Here is a 27635-nt window from a genome sequence, read left to right as displayed (position 1 = left end):
TCAACTAACTCAAAATAGTTGAGTATTGTTTAGAAATATCCAATTTGTGTAAAACAGACTTAAATCAATTGAGTTCAAACAACGTTTGATGGGGTAACCAGTGTAGATGTAGATGTACGGTATTTATTCACACACATACATTCAGCTCGTCGTTTTTGCGCAATCCTGCCGAAGCTGTGGTCTCGGACTCGTCTCGAAGTCATCAGCCGGGCAGATTGGATGACTCTGGGAAAGAATGGAAAGCGAGAGTCGAATTCCATCCGGTGAAAATGAGCATTATATTTAGAGCAGGTTCTGGGAGACGGCCGTAAATAAATGATGGGCCCCCTCGTCCACTGTGTGCACGGCTCTGGATTTAGAACGCATAGCTCAGATGACCACAGCTATGGTTGGCGCATTGCGAGCGTGTCGGAATTCCGGGCTACTGTGCGCCACCTATTTATTAAAACCCTCTCACAACAAGCGTGTCGGGAGAGTCGTTGGGAAACTGAATCAGTTAAGGCTTTTAAATAGCAACAGTTCTTCTGAATACATCTATATTTGTTATATATATATACAGTACAGGCCAAAAGTTTGGACACACCTTCTCTTTTTCAATGCGTTTTCTTTATTTTCATTACTATTTACATTGTAGATTCTCACTGAAGCATCAAAACTATGAATGAACACATGTGGAGTTTTATGTACCCTTTACTCTGATTACTGCTTTACATGCTCTTGGCATTGGCATCACTGCTTTTGATGCTCTTGGCATCATTCTCTCAATGAGCTTCTTTAAGAGGTGGCCACCTGAAATGAAAAGTTTTCCAACAGTCTTGAAGGAAGGAGTTCCCAGAGGTGTTTATTAGCACTTGTTGGCTCTTTGCCTTTTTTACTCTGTGCTCCAGCTCACCCCAAACCATCTGGATTGGGTTCAGGTCCGGTATATAATAGGATCGTCTATATAAAGATAAGTAAAATGACCATATTTGTAATATGTTAATATCATACAATTTGTAATATCGACAAAGCAAAATAAATATATAATGCAAAGAAAACAAGTTCATATTCATAAAGTTTTAAGAGTTCAGAAATCAATATTTGGTGGAATAACCCTGGTTTTTAATCACAGTTTTTTTTTATTGATCTTGGCATCATGTTCTCCTCCACCAGTCTTACACACTGCTTTTGGATAACTTTATGCTGCTTTACTCCTGGTGCAAAAATCAAAGATTCAAGCAGTTCAGTTTGGTGGTTTGATGGTTTGTGATCATCCATCTTCCTCTTGATTATATTTCTAGAGGTTTACAATTTGGTAAAATCAAAGAAACTCATCATTTTTAAGTGGTTTATAAGCAGCTCTATCTCTAGAGCTGTGTCGGGTTCTTGAGGGGTTCTCTGTTCCTAAGGGAAGGGTTACATTCTAAAAGAGAGGGGTATTGGGTACCAAAAGAGAAATGGGATTAAAAGTGTGTAAAAGCTCGTGAAAAATCGTTCTTCTCCCAGATTCAAAGGCCTCATCTGTGTCCCTTCTTCTCAACAGCCATCTGGCGCAGAACCCTTTTATCTGCGACTGCAATCTCAAGTGGCTGGCCGACTACCTCCGTTCCAACCCGATCGAGACCAGCGGCGCTCGCTGCGCTAGCCCCCGCCGCCTCGCCAACAAGCGCATCGGCCAGATCAAGAGCAAGAAGTTCCGCTGTTCTGGTAAGCCTTCGCTTCCTCTCTCTTTCTTTCTTTTCTTCTTCTTCCTTTTTTTATTTCACCCATCCAGGCAGATCATCCAGTTTTCCCGCACATTCCCTCCATCCCGCTTTAACATGCATTCCATGCGGTTGCTGTCATCGCTAAACCGAGCGGCGCTGCATCTAAACCGCCGGTCCCAGACTAATCGATGTGCTGCTTTCAGACGGACCAGGGAAACGATCTGCCGTCGGTTGTGGTCGTTGACCTAAACGTAGACCTCCACCACACCGGGTTACTGAAGGGTCTCGTACCTTCTTACATTGTTCTTCAGCTGCAGAGTCGGCTGGTTTTGGGTGTTTTGGCGTATTGTGTTTCTGGTCTTGCCTAAACCACAGAAAGCAGAAAGCTGACGTCACCCAGCCGGGGCATTGAGTTTCTTCTTGTAGGCGGCGTACAAACCCCAAGATGCCCTAGAACCAACCCCCAGTTACACACATATATAGTTACAAAGACAAGCCCTTTACACACTGTAAGTCTGGCTACGTTGAATTTACTTGAACAGTTTGAGGCCAAATGATTGATTACATTAAAAATAAAGTGATCTTAATAAACTCAAGTGCTCAATATAAGGTATAAACTTTAGCATGACTATATAGCACAGTCAGCAGCTCAGAAATTGATAATTTGCCCTTATAGCCTACAACTTTGAGGCCAAGCAGGGAATGAATACACACTGACGACCAGTTAGCAATGGCAGCATTTCTGGTCATTCATCACCACTATTAGCACTGCCAACGACAGGACTTACCCAAATTATCCAAATTACAGCCTACAGCTTTGAGATTGAGGCCAGTCAGTTAACCATTACAGTATATCATTTATTTACAAGTTTACGTAAACTTAACCTTGGGGGAAGGGGGGATGACTATACATTGATAACCAGTTATCCGTAGCGATGACTGGGATTTCAGCCTTGCAGTAGAAAAGACTGTAAAGATCACATTTGATTGTATAAAGTGACCACAAATATTCAACCAAATTAAAACAAAAGCGGTTGACTAATGTTTGTGAATATTAAGTTAGTTAGTTTTGAGTTCTAAAGAAATTTAGAGTGATGTTTGCAGTGCACATACACAATCATACACACTCATACACACACCCCCCTGCCCTCAGCCCCCAGTGCCTTTCTTCCTTTCGGCTTTAGCGTCTTGGAAATGGGTTAGCGCCGGAGCTTTGCAGCCTGGCACATATTTCCCCAGTGGTTCCACTAACAACTGTCTAATCCGGTCTGGATAGGCCCATCCCTGTAAACACAGTCTCAGGCAAGAGTCTTATAGTAGTCCGGGTGGCAGCAGCTGCCAAACATTTTGTGCTTTTATTTGTGGACCAGGGACCCACGGGCATGCCAGTTTGCCTCGGCTATTCTATCCGATGCCTGAGGATTAGACCTTTAGGGCTTACCTACTTAACTTCGGACTTAATTAATTACAAAGTCTTGGTACAAAAGTCTGCACTGAGCCTCAGAATTGCTAGTGCAATTCTACTGTAGGCCCTTTGCATGTCTTACACGTAACAAATGCAATATATTAACCAAATAAGCAATTAAAGGTGGCTTCCAAGGACAGGGGGCATTTAGGCCCAACCCCATTTCACCCCTTGGCCCTACCCCTTACCCCTACCCCTCTGTTTTGCACGTGTCCCAATTCTCGTTCTCGTTAGGTTTGAGGGGTAGGTTAGGGGAAGGGATAGGGCTTGTTAGCTTTTCATACGGAGATTTTTTATATTCAGCACACTTCAAACCGAGGGGTATTAGAATTACTGGTAAGAAAAACAAGGATTAGGGATAAGGGGTGAAATGAGATTGGGCCTAAATCTAGTCCTGGACTACACGGTATTCTGAATATAGTCCGGGTCTAGGCTTAATCCCTGTCCAGGGAAGCAACCCTTACTGTCCAGAATTCCTCATCCGCCTAAATGCTTAGTCCATCTGTCTGCCCCTAACTGATGCCACTGCTTTCTCCTTCTGTCTCCATCACAGCCAAAGAGCAGTACACCATTCCAGGTGAGTCGGCTTCAACATTCCCTTCACTTCCCTTACCTTACCTTTCTTCAGCTTTCCTTTCTTTTCTTATTCTTTTCTTCTCGTTGGCATTCTCTCTACCTCTTTCTCGATCTCTTTCTCCTTTCTTAAAGCTCAGTTTCCAGTCTATCATCCTTTGCTCCATCCCACTGCTTCAAAGACATTCATTCAAAAAGCGAAGGAATGAATGGAATTCATGTATATCTTTCTTTCTACTCCTGAGTTGGTGTGGTGTGGTGGTTTTGGTACTGTATTGTAAGGATGTTATCCAAACAACTTTGGGATTGACTATGCTGGACTAGTTATTTTGGTAACACTTTACTTGGATGGTTGGATGGTCCATTTGATGGCCTCGTTGATGCTCAACTGACATTTACAACTAACAGTCATCTGCATGTCTATAAAATGCAATTTAACTAAAAGGTGAAAGTAAATTATTTCCTATTAAATGTAACCCTACATCTGATCTTAACATTTAAGGGTTGTGTTTAGGGTTAGATTTAAAGTTTAGCTTTAAATCTTTTAGGGTTTAGGGTTTGGGGTAGGTTCTATTTTTAATCATTTATGTTACACACAGGGTTAGGTTGCATTTAATATACATTTAGTTGAATGTTAGTTAAATGTTAATTGAGCATCAATGAGCCAATAAAATGAACCATCCCAGTAAAGTGGTACCGTTAGTTGAAGTGGAAGTGTGCATTTTTTGGGAATTTTGAGGACGCAGGGGTAAGAGGGTCTTCCAAAGCTGAGAGATTCATATCTAGAGATGTTTCTGGATCCTTCCACCGAAGCTTTTTCCAGGAATAGAACTTTATGAGGAGCAGTCAAGTGAATAAAATGAAGCGCTGACATTGACATTGGCCATGGAAATTTAAGCACTGGAAAGATCAAAGAGATGCTTGATTCATGCGTTATCTGTCCTCTAATAATAATAAAAACGCTGAAAGCCGGCAGAGACGCATCCCGCAGAAACAGCCCTTTATTAGGTGAATAATAGGAAGTCATATATCATAAGACGGAGTAACTGTCCTGAGGTTTTCTGCCTGTGAATCCAGAGCCCATAAAAAAGCCAACACGGGCAACGTCTCGCAACTCTCGGTTTCGCTTCCTCGCTCTCTCTCTCTTTCTCTCTTTCTCTCTCTCTCATTCTCTCGCACTCCCTTCCTCCTACGCAACAAAAAAGTTCTGAAAGATAAACAGCCCCAGGAAAGCTGAAATGGTCTGTGTCGGAGATCCTCGTCTCTCTCTTCAGCGAAGCCCCCTGAGACCCCCTCAGCCAGCCAGCTGTGAGTCACTCCGAGTTTCCAGAGCAGATGAGGTCTTAATTAGGACTTATAGTACAAGTGATGAACCAAGTGGAATCCATCACCCGTTCACTCCTCGCCAAAAAAAAGAAAAAACAACAACAGCAAAGACATCCTCCAACTTTTATTGTTTCCTCCCGAGCCATTGTTTTTGTTATTATTCAGCAAGGAAATGCCATCGCCACTAATCACGTCCCAAGCTCATGCTAATGTTCGGTCATTAGTGCGAATAAACTTCCTCCTGAATCGGAATCGCGAGCGGGATCTTTGTGCTGTCATAGCACCCCCAGTTCAAGTTCAAGAGTGTCATTACTAGAACTTATCAGCATAGATTAGTTCAAATGTTTGAACGTTTGAACTTAAAAAGTCTTGTAAGTAGCCTTAGGTAGCCTCAAACCTTAAATCTTACAAAAAGCACTTTGATGGAAAAGTTCATAGTGTAAACTACCCCAACTATGGTTCAGTAGATCTAGTTCTATTGGTCTATTGTGGGTGGAAAACCAAAAGTGTGGAGCCAAAACTACTGGTTTTACACAAGTTTGGACATTGTTCTTTGCTCATTGCTCTTTATTCTGGACTTTATTTGGAAACATTACAGATATTTGAGCTTGAAAGTCTTAAAATTAGCTTACCTCAATGTTTTTACAGTGTAAACTAACCCAACTATGCTTCAGTAGATCTAGTCTGATATGACCTCTGTTTTAAGATCTCTTTTGGTCTATTTTGGTTGGAAAAAACTGCAGTGTGAAACAAAAACTTCTGGTTTTACACTGGTTCCGATGTTGCTCTGAACTTCCATGGCAAACATTACACACGTTTGAACCTGAAAGGTCTTAAAAGTAGCCTTACGTAGCCTCAACCATCTTAAAAAAAGAAACTTTTATGGAAGTTTTCAGACAGCAAACTAACCCAACTATGGTTTAGTAGATCTAGTCCGATGTCATCTCTCTTTTAAGGTCTCGTTTGGTTTCTCTTGATTGCAAAATAAACCATTGGTTTTACAATGGATCAGACATTGCTCTGGACTTTCTTTGGAAACATTAAAGATGTTTGAACCTGAAAGATCTGAAAAAAGTAGCCTGTTCAACCTCCTGTAATTGTTGTAAAATCACAAACCAGCTAAAAAACAGTATTATGATAGATGTTTTTAGACTATAGTTCAGTAGATTTAGACTGATATCACCTCATGATTTGAGATCTCTTTTGGTCTCTTTTGTTAAGAAAAGCAAAACTACTGGTTCGGCTCTACTAGCTCTGCACTTCATCCCCAACTCTCAAATTTCCAATCCCAGAGGTATTGCATACTGGAAGTTTTATTCCCCTACAGCCCACACCTCTTCAGAATAGTCTAATGTGTAACCTAAGTTGTAGTCAAGTAAAATACTGAAATATTACTTAACCACCAGTATACATGCTTGGTTCACTTTCTCTAAGCTTGTCCAGAAATGCATGTGCGAAGCGTGTCAATTAGTAGCGACTCAAAGCTCCATTTTGACATATAATCTATCTCTGCTTCGCTCTTGAAGAATAGAGTAGCAGTCCAGGATCATTCCCTCGTACGGTTTCCTTTCAACTAAATCTTTTCCGCGGCTTGCCCTGGAAAAGGGTTTTGAGTTAAATAACAAATTAGCTTTTAACTTTTCATCGGACTGACTTGTCTGCGGCGAGCGAGCGTGGACTTTTTCTCCCACACACTGTAGCTGGGAGCACTTGGGCTCGTTAACAGCCACCCAGCGCCGTAGCGAGAGCAACAATAGTGCGCCATCCAACCAAAGCACACAATGACTCCCCCTCTGTAAGTGGCTTCAAGTGGAATCCGTGTGTTCAATTATTGAACGCCTATTATATAACTGCCTTCAAGCATTTTGGCACATAAAGTCTATTCTTAGCGAGTCGCAGCGAGTGAGAGAAAGGCCTGGACTGCCAGAGCGCTCGCTCCTGTTTTTTAAGGACAGTGATCTGTATGGCTTACTTGAACATCCTCCAAGGAGAATAATCACGCTCTCGCTAACAGAAACGTTGCCCTAACCCCCCTCAGATCTCAGAGGTTTCACTGAAGTGCTTTGATTGTGCAGTCCTCCTCTGTTTATCTGGCAAAGTAGTTCCCCGCATAGACCTGCAGAAGCCAAGCCACCGGTGTTTCACACTACATGGTCCAAAAGACAGCAGGAACCTTGACTGGGAAAGAAATTATCTGCCAGTGAAGGTCCTGACAGGCTGCGAGTTCCTGCAGGCAACCTCACGGTTGATGAGCTAGCTACTCCGAGAGGAAGATATTTCACTGAAGCCGGTGGTCTGGTGGTCTAGCGTGGGAAGGCTGAGGGTTAGCCAAAGATGAAGGAGACCAAAAAATTGCAGACCCATCTTTCTCTGAGGATAAAATCTGCCAACAGATTTGATTCGTCATCCTTTACCTGTCTTTTTTCAGGGACGGAGGACACCAGGTTGAACAAAGAGTGCAACAACGACCCTGTGTGTCCGGCCAAGTGCCGTTGCGAGTCCAACGTGGTGGACTGCTCCAATCTACGCCTAACCAAGATTCCCGAACACATCCCAGCTTCCACCACTGAACTGTAAGCAGACTTTACTTCTACTGATTTATCTTACAAACATTGATTGGGTTCAATCAATATCAATATCAATTGACTGTCCTCTTTGTTCTTTTGGAATTACTGTGCTTTAAAGCGGATGACAAACCCCCCTGATTTTAGCCGACTCCACTCGCAGCTTAAATATGAAAAATGCACAAAAAAAATGGGAGGGGTAGATTGGGAGGGGCACTAAGTGATGTATGGGTTTAGGGGTGGGTCAGGAGTGACAGGTGATTGGGCTGAGCAGTGTGCCTCTGATACTTGTTAGTGTTTAGTGTCTCTTTAAGAAAGTAACCCTTGAAATTATTAACATCACAACCTTCACACTTTTTTATTTTTAAAGAAACTGAAGACAATTTCTGCATGATTGGCAATTAATATTATTATTTTATTTCTCATAATATGTGTCAATTGTGAAGCTTAAGCAGTAAATGGTAATTAAAACAATTTCAGACAATTAAAATACTCCCTTGAAACAAGGCAACAAAATGTCATTGTCTACAAGATGTCATTGTCCTCTCTGTTGTGCAGCTTGTCATGACAGGAAACAGATAAAAAGTGAACATAAAAACGAATTAATCTTTTAAAAGGCTTTGGTCCTTATTCCGGCTACAGGTGTAGGTGGTACAGACCTTAGTCCAAGACCTAATCCTAACCATCTAACCTCTGGCACATCAATCTAAAACCTACTTGTATCCTTAATCCAAATTGAACATTTAAATCTACTCCTTAATCTCATTCTAATCCAGTTTAATTTTAGTTACAGACCGGGGACAGCTTTGAACACTCAAAATAAAACAAAAACAACTGAATTCAGCTTAAGTCTGTTGATGATCTACAGAGCACTGATATGTTGTTGATAAGTTAGAGTCTGATAATAGTTTATTTGATCTAAAAGTGGGGGAAAATGTGATTTGTGTTCTAAAAACGAAAAGTCTTGAGGGCCAAAATGCACAGCTTTCTGATAGTAGCCTGATTACTTTTTCACCTCTCGAATCTTCAGTACCAGTCCCAGGTCTAATTCTCTTTCCTGTAGATGATGGATCTCCAGCGGCAAAACCCATTGCCTCAGTTTAGGATGTGGTTTTTGACCGTCATTAATGCTGAAAGCTTAAACGTTCGTCTTCATGCAGTGGGGACTTGGGTGTGGGATTTGCCTTGATTGTTTTAACAGAACCCGTACCGCTATCTTCCTCTGAATGTCCTTATCACCCATCCTGACCTTGTTCTGCTTCGCTGCTTTCCCTCAAGCCGACTCAACAACAATGAGATCACATCTCTGGAGGCCACTGGCGCGTTCAAGACGCTAACACAGCTGAAGAAAATGTAAGCATGGCACCTCGAGGCTCAGTGGCGATTGTAATTCGAGACATAGCGTAGCGAAGGTTCTCTGATGTCACTGTCTTGCCTTGCAGAAATCTGAGCAACAACAAGATTTCGGAAATCGAGGACGGTGTGTTCGAGGGCGCATCTTCCGTCAACGAGCTGCACCTGACGGCCAATCAGCTGGACTCGGTGCGCAGCAGCATGTTCAAGGGTCTGGAGGGTTTACGGATGCTGTAAGTTGACTACAAGTTGGCAAATAACTTAAGAAATCAGTTTTCTGGACAAGAATTAACCAAAATCCTACAGTATTGGTTCTTTAAGACTATTCTTTGACTAAACTTTTGGCATTTTAAATAGAGATTTCCCACTGAAAGTAGAATTTACTCTAAAAATGAAAAAAATTATTTTACCTTATATAGCGCCTTTTAGAAACCAAAGGACACTTTACACACAATTTTACACATTTTACACACAACCATTCATACTTAGCACTCATCTACACACCAGTGAGAAGAGGCAGCCAATAGCGCACAGCATACTCTAAACCGGAAACAACCGTCCACCTAGAGGAATGCATCGGGCACTACAGTATTTACCTAGCACAGCATTTACAAGCAAACTTACACACCAGATCAATTTAGAGTATTTCATTTTTCTGGGCTATTTAGATTATCCATGTTTCATGATCTTCATGTTTTCGGACTGTGGGAGGAAATCCACGCAGACACTGGGAGAACATGGAAACTCCGCCCAGATAGGGACTTGAACCCAAGGCTAACCACTAAGCCACTATGCCGCCACTCTAGGACTAGAGTTTAATCTAGGTTTAATCCCTGTCTTCACTTCACTCTCTTCAACCTATTAACTGTATTAGTCTCATAATTAAAATTAATTAACAATTCCATAGTCCCTGCATTAGAACCCTGTGGGGTTACCAAATTATTCATAGTTGTTTCTGAATTGATGACAAATCTCAATTAAAATCAGTAATGTCAGAATAATACACATCTATGGGTTGAAAAGGTTAAAATCTTTTTTAAGTGATTTATGTTATTAAACAGTTACGTCTTTTTTCTCTCGCCAGAATGCTCCGCAACAACCGCATCAGCTGCATCCACAACAGCAGCTTCACTGGCTTGTACAACGTCCGTCTGCTATCTCTATATGACAACCAGTTGACCACCATTACGCCTGGAGCTTTCGACACCCTTCAGACCCTCTCAACTCTGTACGTACTCAACCGTTCCCAAGTTGTTTTGCTTATGAACCTATGAGGCTTTGGCTCTTCCCGTTGCTAGCCTTTGCTTGTTTGACGGCATCATCTGTTTTCGTATATATATTCCACGACTGCAGCAATTCACAAATAGCTTCAAATAACAAACCGACTTGACCCCGACAGGAGCGAAGAGAGCTGGTTTCAATTAGTGTGAAGGAAATGGGCCTGGAGCTTCCAGTGGAATATGCTGTCATCTCGTTCTTCGTTGTGTTCTTGTGGCAGGAACCTGTTGGCCAACTCCTTCAACTGCGACTGCCGGCTGGCGTGGCTCGGAGACTGGCTGAGGAGCCGCAAGATCGTCACAGGGAACCCACGCTGTCAGCGCCCGGCTTTCCTCAAGGAGATCCCGCTGCAGGACGTGGCTCTTCCAGATTTCCGCTGTGAAGAAGGTAGAAACCTCTTGTGGTCTAATGGTACAAGAAGTATTGCCTCACTTGCCTATTCATTTTAATGGAAGTGCATGACGAGTTGCATTGTGTTGACCATTCTTACAGTCCTCAATCCAAACTTCTAAACATCGTAACACTTATATAATATAATAACTTTCATTAATATACCATTAACTAATGATAAATGTGACTAATGATTATTTTTCACATTTGTAAATACTAATGAATGCATTGGCAACATGAACTGCAATTGATAAACATTTGCCTAATTTAAAATTTCCATTAACTATCGATTTACTAATGTTCAAATTCTGATAAGCTAACGATTTGCTAACATTTCTAAATATGAATATCCATGCTGATAAATAAGTGTCAGTGCCATCCAAACATCCACCGACCCTACCCATCCATTTATCCATCCATATAGCAATTCGAAAAGAAACTGAGTCTGATTTCACATGTATCCGAGGAGCCATGCACTTGTCCTTACTGCAATAGCGTCGGGCATTAGTAGTGTATAGGGGAGAATGGGGATTGGGTAGTTGGCCTTCCAAATCGAAGGAAAAATGGAGTCAAAGTAAAAGCGAATTTATTAAAAATGTAAAAAAAAAAAAAAGCTTAATTTGCATGTAAGTAAATCACAGATTTGCCTACACAAAGCAAGCCAAAAGCCTTTAGACTACAAACTGAGAAATGTCTAACAAGGCTCCTTTCACGAAGACGACTCTGTTAACAAACTTCCTTAGTCAATAATTAACTTCACTGCTGTATCGGATCATTGAGCGCACTGCATTTCTCAGACTTGATAGTTCTCTTTTAGAATGAAGAGAAGTCTGTCTTTTGTTGGTCTCGCTCGTTTGTTTTTGCTCTCCAGATCAATACTGTATTAGTCTGTGCTGACCAATGTCTCTTTCTCTCTCTTTCTGTTTCTCTCAATTGAACGACTGTATGAATGAATGAGTGTGCCTTTCTTATTTCCCTTCCTTACTTCTCTCTTTTGTCCCTTCCTCTATCCCTATCTCAATCTTCACCTGTCCCTTTACCCTTGCATCCCCGCAACTGCTTCTCTTCTTCTTCTTCTTCTTCTTCTTCTTCTTCTTCTTCTTTTTTGTTTGGTTGCCTTTCCATCACCGCCTCTGTCTGACTGACTTGTCTTGACTGATTTAACCTTGCTGTCGCTGCTCAACACCTTTTTTTCCTTTCTTTTCCTTCCTTTCCTATTCTCTTTTTCCCACTCATCCCATGGTGCAGGCCAAGAGGATGCCAGCTGTATGCCCCGCCCGCAGTGCCCCAGCGAGTGTACTTGCCTGGAGACGGTGGTGCGCTGCAGCAACAAGCACCTACGCGCTCTCCCCAAGGGCATTCCTCGCAACGTTACGGAGTTGTAAGTCTGAAACAGTAGAGGGGACAATGGTGGAGGGAGATGCTAACCACACTTTTATTTTTTTTACAGGTTACGTTTTCAGCTATCCAAATACTTGCTTAGAATTGCTTAGAAAAGCAGCCCGGGAGAAAAACACACAGACAGAAAAGTGGGCGTCGAGACAGACGGACGGATGAATAGCGAGTGAATAGCGAGTGAATAGAGGGACTTATTGGCACCTGATACTCGCACTTTTGCTCTGTCCTTTTCAGAGCGCTAAACGTCTTTTCTTCTTCTTCCTCCGGGCCCTGAAGCGGCTGATTTCGCTATAAACAGGAGGCCAAGAGAAAAATAAATAGCAGTGTGCAGCTCCTCTCCCAGCCACATTCCTCAGAGCGAGGCTCCCAGGAGCTGCTGGAGCTGGGGCTGATGTCATTCCCGAGTGCAGGGCCAAAGAACCGGAGGCGTGGGGGTAGAGGCGGATGGGGAAAGCTATATCAAACTCCTCTGCCAAAAGAAAAAGAAGAAGAAGATGAGGCATACCACGACGAAATTGAACAGGAAATGCTGATGATTTGGAAAGACGAAGATGGAGATGTAGAGATATATTTGCACTGTGCACACTTTGACACAATGGACCAGCGCCTCCACTGCTTTCGCCCCTGAGGCTCTGTACTACCTTTTGTCCGGAGCAACCTGTCATTTCCAATGCAGGTGCTCTCACTGATCTCAACCCCGTATGGTCCAGGTGTGTGCCGCTTTCATCTAGTCATCTGGAGCCGTCCTTCTGCTCCAACTCCTCCAGCACTGTCATTAACCTCAAACCGACAGCGCCACTTTCCAACCCCTCCCTTCCCAACCCTCTCCTTTCCCCAACGGGCCATGAAGACAATGGGGTCCACCACGGGCACAACCCGTGGGAGGACGGGGCGAGTGTGAAGGGGTCAGCCGATTGCACAGAAGCTCCCTGCGGCACGTCACACCCCACTGGTGGCCTCCATTGTGCTCGCGTAAAGAAGAATACATATTGGGAGGGGTCTGCCAAAAGGGGGACACAGTGGGACAGAGCAGTCAAAATGCCTTTCCTGTGTTTGTCGGTGAGGGGAGTGACACATTCCTCGTACACGCACCAACAGGCACGCCAGAAAGCATGCGGTCATCAATCATCTGGATAGATGTATACAACGCTAAACACACAACGTGCACTGGCGCTTGCGAACGGACATCTGAGCAGTAGTCTTAAAGCCACAGATGGCTTCAAATTGGGAGCCTGGCGATAGGGAGCCTTGCGAAAGTGGGGGTTTGACCTCCTAAGCCTTCGTGAGTCCCTATGAGTTGCTGAATCCCAAGCAAATCGTACAGTAGTGTCTCGAATGCTTAGCCCTAATTTCTAGCCCCAGCAAATGCCAAAAGTCCAGAAAAACAGCGACCCTATTGTGTGAGTCTCAGACTTAGCGTGGGAGTCTATTGTCAAGTAAAAGAAATATGCTTTCTCACGACATGAGACAAAGATGGGAAGAGAACTGGCTTTTAACCTTGCCTCTCTCTTGCTCTGCAGGTACCTGGACGGCAACCAGTTCAGCATGGTGCCAAAAGAGCTTGCCGCCTTCAAGTATCTGCAGCTGGTGTGAGTGTTCCTCTCGCTTCCATTCATTTCCACCCTCTTTTGTACCATTTGTACCCTGTGTTTTTTGGGGGGGATTCAAGATGAAGGAACACATACTTGGAGGATGTTCTGGTTAACGTGCTAGTTCATTTTCTTGGTCTTGTCTCTTTTTTGATTTTCAGTGACCTGAGTAACAACAAAATCAACTCCTTGACCAATGCTTCCTTCGCCAACATGAGTCAACTCACCACCCTGTATGTTTCTTTATCGTTTTGTTTTTCATTGTGAGATTGTAAAGATGTATTTTTTATGTTAGGGCTAACCTCTCTGCCTGTCTTTGACCTCACACAGGATCCTGAGTTACAACTCTCTCCGCTGCATTCCATCACTTGCCTTCTCAGGCCTCCGGTCCCTCCGTCTGCTGTGAGTTTCTATTTTTAAAGTTTCCTAGAAATTTAGCAGATACACAGCTCTGCTGTTTCCATAGTTAGTCTGCGGCCACTGATCGCCACAACACACTAAACCCACAGCAGAGTATACACAGAGAGGATGGATGGATGGATGAATGGATGGATAATTAGATTGATAGATGCATAGATATGACAATGACTGGATGGGCAGAGGGATAGATGGATCAACAGATAACTACTATTGATGGCGCAACAGATGGATACATATTTACGTAGGCAGGTTCGGTACATAGGTAGATATGTAGGCAGATTTTTATTTAAGTTGGTAGGTAGCTAAATATTTTTGTAGATAAGTTGGTATGTCCATAGGTAGGTACATAAATAGGTTCATGGGTAGATAGGTAGGCAGATATTTTTGTAGGTAGGTAGATATGTAAATATGCTTATATACATGGGTAGGTAGATATGTCTGTAGGTTTTGTACATAGAAAGATATGTAGGTAGGTGTTTATGTAGGTTGGTAGGTAGTTAAATACTTGTGTAGGTAGTTGGTATATAGGAAGGTACATAGGTTGATATGTAGATAGATGCTTTTGTAGGTAGGCAGGTACGTAAATATAGGTACATGGGTAGATGGGTAGATAAATACATTTGAAAGTATGTTGGTATTGTAGGTACATAGTTAGGTATGTAGATAAATGCTTATACACATAGGTAGGTAGGTGGATGTTTATGTAGTTAAGTAGGTAGCTGAAGTGCACTCAAAAACTGAGTTTTCAGTTTTCAATCCCCCCCCCCCCCAAGCTTGGTCTTAAAGGCCGTTCAGTTCCTGCTTTGGTCGGAAGCCCTTCAGGTCAAGTATCCAATGTTTTCCATTCAGACGTTTGAAACTTTCCACCGATTCAGAGACGTTTCACTTTCCAGTGCTTTGTTCTCAGAGTCAGAATGCAGATGTAGGGTTCATTCTTTCTTCTCAGCTTTATAGAGTTAAATTGAGAAAGACAGGTCCTGATCCAAGATCATTGAAATTCTTGGTTGCAGCCCAAGAATTTTTAAGCATCCTTCAAAATCAGCCATGGCCACTTATCTGGCTAGCGGGGAGATGATTTCTGTAATTAGGAGACGACCTACAGGGGATGGAAAAAAATGACAGACCCGGATTGCTGCAATAGTTGGCATAAAGTTACACCTCAGATATGATGTGTATGTAAATGATTAGACACTGGGATGCCAACCTTAGCATCAGTATCTACAGATCCAGAAAACACTGCACCAGCAGACGACATGACTCTCCAAACCATCACTGATCATCAGTAAATTTTACATTTCATTTGGAAATCAAGGGAGAAGAGTCTGGAGGAAGAGTGGAGAGACACACAGTCCAAACTGCTCGAGATCTAGTGTGAAGTTTTCACCAATAAGTCATGTCTGTCATCTGTTGTTGATGATCCACTGTGTTTTATTATCAAGTCTAAAGTCAGTGCAGTTTTGTTTTCCCACAAAATCCTACAGCACTTTATGCTTCCCTTTTCTGACAACTTTTATGGAGATGGGGATTTCATTTTCCAGCAGGACTTGTCACTCTGCCCACACTGCATACCAAAAGTATCAGTTGGTCACATTTTTAACTGAATTAAAGTAAAGTAACTTTTCAATGATATTCCAATGTTTTGAGCTGCACCTGTATCATAAGTATATTTACACTGCGAACTCTTCAGTCCAGGTCAACTGCGATTTATTGGTGCTTTATTGTTTTTGCCAGTGAGTGTACTTTTATTTTATTTTATTTAACTTTTATAGGCTACACAAGCATGGACTAGAGTTAAAACTTAGGCAATGAATGAATGACTCCTACCACTCTCTATAATCTCTATACTTTCTATACTCTCTATACTCTCTGGGAAAGTGAAAAGCCATCTGCGATTGTGGCGGGTGCAGGCGAAAGCGAGGATGCCGTGACAGATGGGCCTGGTCTTGTGTGTGTGCATACGGCAAAGCAGAGGGGCATGTTTTGCAGACCTATCTCAGCCCAAGCCTCGGCGAGGGGGCGGGGGGGAAGCAGCAGCAGACTCGTGACATGTGGCCCACCAGACATGCTTTTTTACAGCCTTCAACAAAGCCATGAACACCCCCTCTTTCTTTTATGCCTAATGATGCTAAAATCCAATGATCATTAGTAAATACAGGGTGTTTCGTTGGGGTTTCATAGTGGTTCACGGGGTTTCGCTGTCCTGCCAGCATGGCAAAGCTTTGATGGTACTTGCTGTCTGCTCTTACTCAATGACGCACCGTATAAGTCAGCCTCAGTAAGTCTGATCTCTTAAACTGTACCCCTCCAGCCTCCCTTCTGTCGGTCCCCTCAGCCGGGACCACCCTATTGTCTCCATCACTGTTTAGCTCCTCCAGAACTTTGATCTCTTTACAGCGAGTCTGATCCATCAAAGAACTTTCCATAAAATATCAATTGGTGCCACATTTTCTTTTCCCGCCGTTTCGCCTCAGTGAAAGCGGCCCAACGTTTGTCGTGACTCGGCGACAAACGAGCCTCTTTTACAGTCTCGAGAAAAAGGCTCTGAGGTTCAAAGTGCCCTGGCATGAAAGGCTGGATGTTTTTGAGCTAGCCTTCACAAAAAAAAAGAAACTGCGCCTAGGTGCTAAAACGCTCGTAAAGCGTCACCTTTGGCTTGTTCCTTTTTTTCCCTTTTTTTAACTCTTTTACTGCGGTAAAAAGAGCGAGAAATAATTAAGCCGGGTTAGCTTTGAGCAAGCCAGAGCTTCTCTTGCGTCTGGCGCCGGACGTGGTTTCGATTTGGTATTAATAGGCTGCTAATTGGCCTTTCGGGAGCCGGAGGGTGAGGGTTTGCAACCCGTCTCGGGAGAGAGTGCAGAATTAAGAGAGTAAGGGTGAGAGATTAAGTGAGAGACTGAGAAAAAGGGTAGAAAAAAGGGTGGAGTTACATTATCGTCTCGTAAAGTGCTTTTTTTTGCACTCATGCACTTAATAATTTGACTAATGCAGATTTTCATTATCATTATCAAAAATGGAAAAAAACTAAAGTTTACATGATAATCTTTGAGAAGATAATCAGATTGTTGCTTTGCAACCAGCCAATAAATTCATCACATAAAAGCCAAACTTTCTACCAACTGTGAAGCATGGGGGTGGGAACATCAAACTGTGGGGGTGTTTTTCTTCAAAGAGGACAAAATGACTGTGCTGCATTGACGAGGGGAAAGATGGGGATTGCACCTTTAATATTTTTACCAACAATCTCCTTTCCTCGGTAATAGCATTGAAGATTGTTGTGGCTGGGTCTTCCAGCATGACAATGACCTAGTCTAGCAACCAGTCTCCAGACCTGAACCCTGTATGAAATATTTGTAAAGAGCTAAATATGAAGCCTCAATCTGAAAGACCTGAAAGGTCTGTCTTCACTTATGCACAGTCTGAGATGTGCCAGAATACTCCGGTTAAGAGTATGCACGGACCATGAGTCCGCCAGTAGCTGCTATGAGCATCCAAATACACTAATTTCTTGAAACCTAGCATATTAATGTTCACTTATAATCCTCATCTCTGGGATTCCTTACGTCTTACTCTATAGCAAGCTGATGTTGCCAAGGTGTGTAGAATCATATATATATATATATATATATATATATATATATGATTCTACACACCTGGCCATAGCAACACCTAGAAACATCCATGCCAGCAACACAACAGGAAATGCTTGGCAACATCAACTTGCTATAGAGTAAGACGTACAGAATCCCAGAGACTATATATATATATATGGATAGGGCTAAGACATTTGAATATAAAGGGGTGGGGTGAACAGATTAGTGGGTGGGGCTAACAGTGTAGGTCTTTTCCATGATTTAGGCCAGCTGTTATCTAGGCTTTTCCAATAAAACACTGTGATATACAGTTTTAAACTAGCAGAATGTTTTGGAAACTGTTCTCAGGTTAAAGTAGAAGCCATTAATCATGTTCTGCGCTGTTTATCGTGGGAACTCTTGGGTTTAATTTAAAGATATTTGCGTTAAAATGTTGAAAAATCTCTGCTGGTTCCACGGCTTTGGCCTGGAGTGCGGGTCTTCTTGGCAGCGCGTGGTAATGACCTGACGGATTAAGACGTCCGTATTGTTTTACAGCCATTAAGCCCTCTCTGTCTTGTCACCTAATCGCCTTGCTGAGCGACGAGGAAGGAAGTCTCTCTCTCTCTTTCTCTCTCTATTTCTTTCTCTCTCTCTCTCTCCCTCATTCTCTCTCTCTTTCTCTCTCTAAGCCAGACCAGTGCGGTCTGTCCACAGTAACCCGACACCCTGCTCCACTGAATTCCACCCGAGCTCGCTGCCAAGCCCGCAGCGCGAAAATAGATAGCCCCAGCCTCGGCCGTGGCACCAGCGACAGGTGTCGAAAAAGAAAAACGAAAAGATGCAGACTGCCTTCTCGTGAGAAATGCTGGGGTTCAGCCGCCGTTCAGCCGCCGTTCACCGACTCCACGGCTGGGCAGGAGATAGCAAATTGAAGTAAACAGTTTGTGGCCGTCATTGTAAACCTCAATGCCAAGCACAGCCCAAACCAAGAGAAAAGTAGCAGAACAAACATTGTACCTCTTCATTTAGGTCTGCAATTACAAAATAACACTATATATACAAAAATGCACAGTGTTGTCAAATGCATCGTATCGTCCTACAGAATCATCCTACAGCACATGACCAAAGCATCAATGTTTTCTTGTGTATATATTTGTCTTCAACCTTTCAGCTTAAAACTTTAAAAAGCAAAACTTGGCAAGCCTCTAATGACCAGTCTGTGAACATAACCAGGGCTTTCTCTACAGTAAAATGTGAGATATGATAAGACAGACGTCAGCTGCATTTCGTGACTACTTGATCAATTGAGTACATTATTTGTACATGTCTTTTGTGCATTTTGAGCTGCACAAGGTGTACTTTTACCGTCATTACTATAGCAAAGACACATTGACAGGCCCTAAAGCAAGCTGTTAGGTCAGTGGTTGATGACTTGCCTATAGATATATATATATAAATATATATAGATAGCTAAAATAGGGTCCTTTTTTTGTTTTCTGTTGCCAAGATAGCAATACTCCAGAAATTTACCTCATTTCATAACCAGACCACCACGCCCATCAGTGTAGATATATTCAGAAGCTCTGTTGCTTTTTTTTATTTAAACGTGGCAGGAGAAAGGAGTGAAAATAGACTGTTGATTGGTGGGGTGTAAGATAGCGATGAGCATCAAGACGCACCTTGCAGAGGTTACCCTTTAGATAGAACCTTTAGTATTATAGTATTATATGCCTTTAAATAGTGTATTTTCTTGTGTAAAATTGGATAAAACATAAGAAATATATATTTTTTAAAGCCCACCCCTCCTCCCTCAGTTCTGTCCCTAATGATTGTCTTTTATCGCCGTCCCTCAGGTCCCTGCATGGTAACGACATCTCAGAGCTTCCTGATGGGATCTTCAGTGACGTGATGTCCCTGTCGCACCTGTGAGTAATGAACGCTACAGTGTCAGATCTGCACACACACACACACACACACACACACACACTTCACACACACACACACACTGTCACACACACACTCCGAGTGGGGTAGTCCTGTGAGACCTTCCTCTCAGCCAGTTCCGTCTGTTCTGTGTTAAATCTAAGAATGCAGACACTCTTACACACACACACACACACACACACACACACACACACACACCGCTACACACACACACACACTAACTGTCAGTGCCATCACAGCCGCTTCACATGGCACGGGCACCCTGTGGTGTACCAGCGGCCTGCGGCTCACTGCAGACACTCCCCTCACCGCCAGCATGTTTATTTAACACTGCCTATATATATATATATATATATATATACGTGTGTGTGTGTGTGTGTGTGTGTGGTGAGGTCTTGCATGCTTGCATGTACAGCACAACACTGTCACTATTTGAAGCTTTTTATTTAGTAAAACATCTTGTTTTAATGAGTTACAGAAACTAATATTAAAGTGTCCCATGACTTTTGCCATCTCAGATAGCTAAAGCTAAAAAACTCACTTTTTTCTCACTATTTGCTAGTTATGTTTTACTACTACTACTTGTTTATATATTGGATTTATTTATTTGATTTTACTATACCTTTATTTTATTTTTATTATTTATTTTTTTATTTACTATAGTTAGTTTTTACAGTGTTTTTTCATGCATCTTGGCATCATGTTCTCCTCCACCAGTCTTACACACTGCTTTTGGATAACTTTATGCTGCTTTACTCCTGGTGTAAAAATTCAAGCAGTTCAGTTTGGTGGTTTGATGGTTTGTGATCATCCATCTTCCTCTTGATTATATTCCAGAGGTTTTCAATTTGGTAAAATTAAAGAAACTCATCATTTTATGTGCTCTCTTAATAAATATATAAATATATCTCTATAAATATATATATATATATATGTACAGTGTTTGATGGGGATTGAGCAGATGTGCTGCTGACAATATGCGGGTGTTTTTACTGAACACCATGTGCTCCACAGACAAGATAGTAGATCATCATCCTCTCTTCCTGTCTGATCTTCTTCAAACACATCAAAGAGTTCCTGTAATTATTACAGAACAATCAGAACCCTCCGGTCAATCAGTGAACTGCAGTCTGAGACAATAGAAGAGCTACAGCTTTATTCCACTGATCTCCACCAGCACTGAGCTCAGCTCATACCAGAGCCTGGAGCGCCACCTACTGCCAGAGAAACGAGTTACACCCAACAGAAACAGACTCACAGTCGAGTTTAACCTGTTTACACTGATGTGCCTAAAGTGATGGGACATGGCCTGGGATTGTCTAATTGGCTTAAAATTGGGTTAAAATGGTTCAAAAGTTATGATAAAAAAGAAACTGTGCTTTTTGTATTTAAAATACTTAGAAAAAAATGTGAAATAAGGAATTTAAATGATCCATTTTCATGATTATTTAATTGTGCTTTTTGTATTTGATCAATTGTTGCAGCTGCCATGCTAATCAACCTGCACCCATCAGAGTTAGGACCGCCCACTTACACTAAAATTATAACTATTTAAATTATAGTACATGCAATTATTTAAGCTTTATTTCCACAGTTAAATGATTAAAGGAAACCTACTAATACTAATACTATTTCTTATTTAAATGACTTATTTTTCAATTTTACTAAGTATTTCGATTACAAAAAGCACAGTTCCTGTTTTATCTTATTTGTAATCTAATTTTATTCCCAATTTAAGCCATTTAGCCAATTAAATGATTAAAGGAAACATTTAATAAACTAAATCTTATTTTCCATTTTACCTAGAAATTATTTATTTATTTATTTATTTGTTTATATTGTCATTCTTGTACAATATCAGTATTTTCTCACACTGCTATTATATATATTTATTATATATATTTGTATGTCTTTTCAGGGCGATCGGGGCGAACCCGCTGTACTGTGACTGTCGGCTGCGCTGGCTGTCGGACTGGGTGAAGACGGGTTATAAGGAGCCGGGTATCGCCCGCTGCACCGGACCACCCGGCATGGAGGGCAAACTGCTCCTCACCACACCTGCCAAGAAGTTCGAGTGCCAAGGTACAGCGACAGGTGCTGCAGGACACCGCGTCCTGCCAACCCTGCGTCTCGCCTGACCCCGTTAACCCTTCACTTCCTGTATTCCTGACCCCTTAACCCTTTACTTCCTTATTTCTGACCCCCTTCACTTTCTTTACTTTCTTTATCTCTGACCCTGTCAACCCTTTACTTCCTTTATTTCTGAGCCGTAAATCCTTTTATTTCTTTATTCCTGACACCATTAACCCTTTACTTTCCTTATTCCTGACCCCGTTAACCCCTTTACTTTTTTATCCCTTTATTTTCTTCCTTATTCCATCCTTTCCTTCCTTATTCCTGAACCCGTTAACCCTTTACTCCCTTTCATTTCTTATTCCTGACCCCCTTTACTTTCTTTAATTTCTTATTTCTGACCCTTTTAACCCTTTACTTCCTTTATTTCTAACCCTATTAATCCTTTCCTTTCTTTATTTCTGACCCTATTAACTGATTACTTACTTATTCCTTGTTTTCTTTCTTTATCCCTGACCTCGTTAACCCTTTACTTCCTTATTCCTTCCTTATTCCTGACCCCTATTGCCCCCTTCCTTCCGTATTCCTCACGCCATTAACCCTTTACTTCCTTATGCCTTCCTTTCTTTCTCTATCCCTGACCCCTGTTAACCCTTTCCTTCCTTAAAGGTAAGTAAGGATGTTATATGAATGTAATGGTATATGTTTGTATTGCAGGTAACGTAGACCCTGCCATCCTGGCGAAGTGTAACCCGTGTCTGTCGAGCCCCTGCCTGAACCACGGGTCCTGCCACACAGATCCTGTAGAGGTGTATAAGTGTACCTGTGCTGAGGGCTTTAAGGTGAGAGCACAGCTTTAGCACCTGCTTCCTGTTTTCTCCATTAATACACACAGTTTACACCTGTACCCAACACTCACCTGCCCTCTATACCCTCTATACTCTCTACAGGGTAAACACTGCGAGACGGCGCTCAACGCCTGCGTCAGTAACCCCTGTGCCAACGGCGGGGTGTGCCAGGTCACCGGAGAGGGCGACGCCTTCAGGTACGTCCCTCTGCACTGCATCACTGATGGGCACTGTGGGTACAGTATAAACCGAGGAAGCAGCAAATCCAGCAGACGGCATTTATTTAGATCATTTTTACAGTCTGCAGTTACAGATCAGGAAGCTGCAGGGCCTCAGAGAAGATGCTCTAAATGAGAAAAACCTTAACGAGACATTTTTACAGTCCCAGGCTTCTTAAAACCTCAGTGAATTATTTAAAACAACACAAAATAGCTTAGATTTCTGTTGTTTAATGGGTTTTAACCATTACTGAGCTTAACAATTATAGATTTTTTTATTTGTTTTATAGATTTTGCGTGCATTTTTTTATCTTATATATATATATATATATATATATATATATATATACACAAATACACACGAATGGACAATTTAAATCTTTATTATTTTTATTAATATCCAAGGCATTACATTTCTGCTAAAATGTAATGCCTAATAGAGGCAATTACGTTTATACCTAGTCAAAAAAATACTTTTATAATATTATGAATATACATAATGAGGCAACAAAATGTATTTTTAAATAGTGAATTATATTTATTTACACATTCAACAACATATTTTGTTGGTAAAACTACTAAATTAAATTAAACGCTGTCCTTTGGAGGATGGCTCCGCCCACATATTCAATGTAAACACACATATAGTGCCATGTATTTTCTGGCATTATATTCAAAAACGTATGAAACTTATTAAATGAACAGCATTTTGTTGCCTCATTGAGCATCTGTGGGGCATCCTCTAACAAAAGTTGGTGTCGCCTACGGCAACCCAGAAATCTGAGACGTGTTCCGCTCTCTCTGCTCTTCAGCTGCTCGTGTTCGCTGGGTTTTGAAGGTCCGAGCTGTGAGATCAACATCGACGACTGCGAGGATAACGACTGTGAGAACGGCGCCACCTGCATCGACGGGGTTAACAACTACACCTGCCTGTGCTCACCTTACTACACAGGTACACCACGCCTTTACCACACCTTTACCACTCCTTTACCACACCTTCACAGCTATTTCTACACTTTCTCCACAGTTAAGTGTGTTTTTAACGTAAGCTCTGGTTGTGTTTGTGCAGGAGAGATGTGTGAGGAGATGGAGGACATGTGTGCTCCTGGACACAGTCCCTGCAAACACCAGTCCACCTGCCTCATCACCGCAACCGGACCCAAGTAATTACCTGCATTATTCATTCCATCATTCATTCATTCATTTATTCATTTATTCATTCATTTTATTTATTTATTTATTTATTTATAACATTGTTTCTGCTGTAGTCTAAAAATGTTTAGGTTAAAAGATAAGCATGAGACAAAAGATCAAGATTTCACTTTTTATTTCCAGATATTTACATCTGGATCTGATGCACAGTTCAGTAGATACTGTAGCATCTTCTGTCTGAACGCACCCATTGAAGCAAAATTATTGAAACAGACCAACTTAAGTGATTAAGTCTAACCGTATTTTTCGCACTACAATATATAATCAGAGCCATTTCAACTGTTTGGAATGAAAGTCGTCACTGGTGTACTAAGTAACAGATGTTGTATTATTTAAACACTAATCCCGGTGTATTGTGGTGTGTGTGTTAGGTGTGTGTGTGCGCCGGGATACGTAGGCGATGACTGCAGTGTGGATTACGATGACTGTCAGGAACACAAGTGCCAGAATAACGGCGAGTGTGTGGACGAGATTAACGGATACTCCTGTTCCTGTACCAGAGGATACAGGTCAGTCTCAGATCCCAATACTGAGCGTCTGTAAATAAGAGAGAGCTCTTAAAAATGATGAGTTTCTTTTCTTATTGGAAAGTTCTGGAATATAATCAAGAGGAAGATGGATGATCACAAACCATCAAACCACCAAACTGAACTGTTTGAATTTTTACACCAGGAGTAAAGCAGCATAAAGTTATCCAAAAGCAGTGTGTAAGACTGGTGGAGGAGAACATGATGACAAGATGCATGAAAACTGAAAACTGTGATTAAAAACCAGGATTATTCCACGTGAATGAATATGAATATGAACTTGTTTTCTTTGCATTATTTGAGGTCTGAAAGCTCTGCATCTTTTTTGTTATTTCAGTCATTTCTCATTTTCTGTAAATAAATGCTCTAAATGAGAATATTTTTATTTGTAATTTGGGAGAAATGTTGTCTGTAGTTTATAGAATAAAACAACAATGTTCATTTTACTCAAACATAAACCTATAAACAGCAAAATCAGAGAAACTGATTCAGAAACTGAAGTGATCTCTTCATTTTTGTTTCTTATTTTCCAGAGCTCTATACTGTCTATACAATGTCAAAAGTACAAAAAAAAGTTTTTTGTACTTTTTCAATTCTTTTAAAATGTTCTGTATTGGGGATGAATACTAAACTCATTCAAACTATGAAGAAAAACATATGGAATTATAAACCAGAATATGTTTTATAATTTACATTTTTCATTTTTTTTTAATCTGGCTTTTAATTTCAACAGCTGTGCTGAACTCTTACTTTTTCTTGGTATATCACTTGGTTTGTCTCAAAATACATTTGAATGAATGTCTTTATTGTCATTGTATAAAACAACGAAATTGAAATGCAATTTCTTACTTAAAAGCGCAAATTGCAAATACTCATAATAAACTCTAGACACAGCAATTATAGACAAAAGTGCAAATATGGCTCCAGCATAGAAGCTATTTTTTAGTGTGGAAATGTGGAAAAGTTTGAGGGGTATTAATACTTTTGCAAAGCACTGTATAGTAATATGAGTGGTTGATCTGATGGTGTCTGATGGTCTGGGTTTCAGTGGTCAGCTGTGTGAGGTGCCCCCCGCCCCCCGCTCTCTCTGTGAGCTGGCGGACTGTCAGAACGATGCCCCCTGTGTGGAGCGGGCAGGGCGGGCACTGTGCCAGTGTCTGCCAGGCTTCGGGGGTCCACGCTGTGAGAAGCTGGTCAGCGTTAACTTCGTGGATCGAGACTCGTACCTGCTGCTGAGCGACCTGAAGAACTGGCCTCAGGCCAACATCACCCTGCAGGTACTCAGTTAGACGTCTGTCTGTCTGTCTGTCTTTCTGTCTGTCTGTTTTACACCCCAACAACAGTGTATTTCCACTCCTTCCACCTGCATTATTTACATAGCAAAAGTGCTTCTGAATATATCTATCGTATTCGTCGCACTATAAGATGCACCAGATTATAAGGCGCGTTAAGCGACACTAGTAAGGAACAGGGGTGTTGCCATGTTTCCTGCTGAGTGGTGAGACCTGTAAAGCTAAGTTAAGTTAAGTGAACAAAACTGTAATTCTTAAAAAACATTTTATTTTAAAGTGAAACGAGTGCTGGATGTTAATCTATGCAGATGTGAAGCTTAGATTTACAGATTAACACTTCCCGTTGTTATGATAGCAAAGACACACTGACACGCCCTAAATCAAGTCAGTCTGTAATGTGCCAGATGTCCACATGTCCTGATGTATCTGTATCTTCTTCTGTGTCTCTTTAAGGTGTCCACTGCAGAGGACAATGGCATCCTCCTGTACAATGGAGACAATGACCACATAGCTGTGGAACTCTACCAAGGTCACGTTAAGGTCAGCTACGACCCCGGCAGTCAGCCCGGCCACGCCATCTACAGGTGAGTCAGGACACACCTGTATGTATTGTTTATAAAACTGTAATTCTACAGAAAAAAAACATTTTCTTTTAAAGTCAGTCGAGTGCTGGATGTTAATCTACACAGATTTCTCTCCTGAAACCTACTTACTATAATAACCTCAATTTTCCAGATTTTCACTAAGGCTGGGTGCAGCAGCATTAGCATTAGCAGCTTACCTGCTAGCACTAGCTAGTTAATGCCACTCGACAGCACTACATTGAGGAACCCTGAGTGCTCCGGTAAGCCAGGGCGATATTAGCTAGCGGTTCATCCCATATACGCCAAAAGAGCTAGTGCTGTGGTTAGCGGCTAATGCTAATACTTCTCCAGTCTCGGTGCTGGAGAAACTTCACTAAATCTCCTATAATACGCTGTCCTTTTCCTCACTGGTAGAATTCATACATAAGGCGCACCAGATTATAAGAAGCTCTGATGATTTTTGGTAAAATTGAAGGATTTTAAGATTAGTGAAAAACACTGAACTAATTTAAGAAATAATAAGCAATATTTTGGAATTTTGAGATATTGGAACTTTTTCATATTGTATTTCTTTTTGTATTTTGAAAAATTAAAGAATCATTTAGTGCCTTATCTTGTTTTTTTTTTAACACAGAACTGTTATCAAACCTTTAATTTGATACTTTACAGTAAAATATACTTATTATTTTTTTTTCTTTGGATTTTTTAAATAATAGAGCTATTTTTCTTTTTGTCTTAGGGGGAAATAAAACAAGCAATTTGTATTTTCACTGTTTTTTAAATATGAAACTGTTATCAAATTGAATTTGGTATTTTACAGTAAAATATACTATATTAATTTTATTATATTTTTCTTTCTCTCTCCTTTTCTCTCTTTCTCTCTCTCTCTCTCTCTCTTCAGCACCGAGACCATCAATGATGGTCAGTTCCACACAGTGGAGCTGGTGACTTTTGACCAGATGGTGAACCTGTCCATCGACGGTGGGCTGCCCACCACCATGGATAGCTTCGGGAAACTGCGGCCCCTGAACGGAGAGGCTCCGCTATACGTGGGGGGTAGGGGCCCACCGCAGATACCTACCTCCACCGCAGGCACTCTAAATTACACTACTGTCAATCACCCCCCTCCCCTCCCCAGCACCCCCCTTATCACCTGGTCACACCACCCTCGAAACCCCTCCCCCAACCAACACCCCCAACCCCACCCTCAACCCCACCCTGAACCCACCCACCTACCCACTAAAACCCCCTCAGACCATTTCCCTAGACTGTGTTTGCTACGGCCCAACGCTAAGTCCCGTTTAATTGGTTTGGCATCGTCTGG

At 41.7% G+C, this 27635-nt stretch overlaps 1 protein-coding gene across 4 annotated transcripts in view; it reads left to right on the top strand.

Moving 5' to 3' along the window:
* Window positions 1–27635, top strand: part of slit1a (slit homolog 1a (Drosophila)) — a 148104-nt gene that overhangs the window by 113013 nt on the left and 7456 nt on the right. The window contains exons 14-34 of one of the 4 annotated variants that reach the window (XM_022682113.2): window positions 1523–1686; window positions 3704–3727; window positions 7478–7622; window positions 8892–8966; window positions 9056–9199; window positions 10051–10194; window positions 10465–10631; window positions 11883–12015; window positions 13553–13621; window positions 13783–13854; window positions 13952–14023; window positions 19467–19538; window positions 21476–21639; window positions 22348–22472; window positions 22581–22675; window positions 23509–23648; window positions 23766–23859; window positions 24280–24417; window positions 25484–25712; window positions 26181–26311; window positions 27213–27367. In XM_022682113.2, the coding sequence (XP_022537834.2) occupies window positions 1523–1686; window positions 3704–3727; window positions 7478–7622; window positions 8892–8966; window positions 9056–9199; window positions 10051–10194; window positions 10465–10631; window positions 11883–12015; window positions 13553–13621; window positions 13783–13854; window positions 13952–14023; window positions 19467–19538; window positions 21476–21639; window positions 22348–22472; window positions 22581–22675; window positions 23509–23648; window positions 23766–23859; window positions 24280–24417; window positions 25484–25712; window positions 26181–26311; window positions 27213–27367 (2552 nt within the window). Of the gene's footprint in view, window positions 1–1522; window positions 1687–3703; window positions 3728–7477; window positions 7623–8891; window positions 8967–9055; window positions 9200–10050; window positions 10195–10464; window positions 10632–11882; window positions 12016–13552; window positions 13622–13782; window positions 13855–13951; window positions 14024–19466; window positions 19539–21475; window positions 21640–22347; window positions 22473–22580; window positions 22676–23508; window positions 23649–23765; window positions 23860–24279; window positions 24418–25483; window positions 25713–26180; window positions 26312–27212; window positions 27404–27635 lie in introns of all 4 variants that reach the window. The other 3 variants (XM_049472117.1, XM_049472119.1, XM_049472118.1) reach the window with 3 other exon arrangements.

Source organism: Astyanax mexicanus, chromosome 25 (assembly GCF_023375975.1).
Source record: "Astyanax mexicanus isolate ESR-SI-001 chromosome 25, AstMex3_surface, whole genome shotgun sequence".
NCBI classification, from domain to species: domain Eukaryota; kingdom Metazoa; phylum Chordata; class Actinopteri; order Characiformes; family Acestrorhamphidae; genus Astyanax; species Astyanax mexicanus.
Note: the sequence above shows the minus strand (reverse complement) of the source record. Positions and strands in the feature narration are given on the sequence as shown.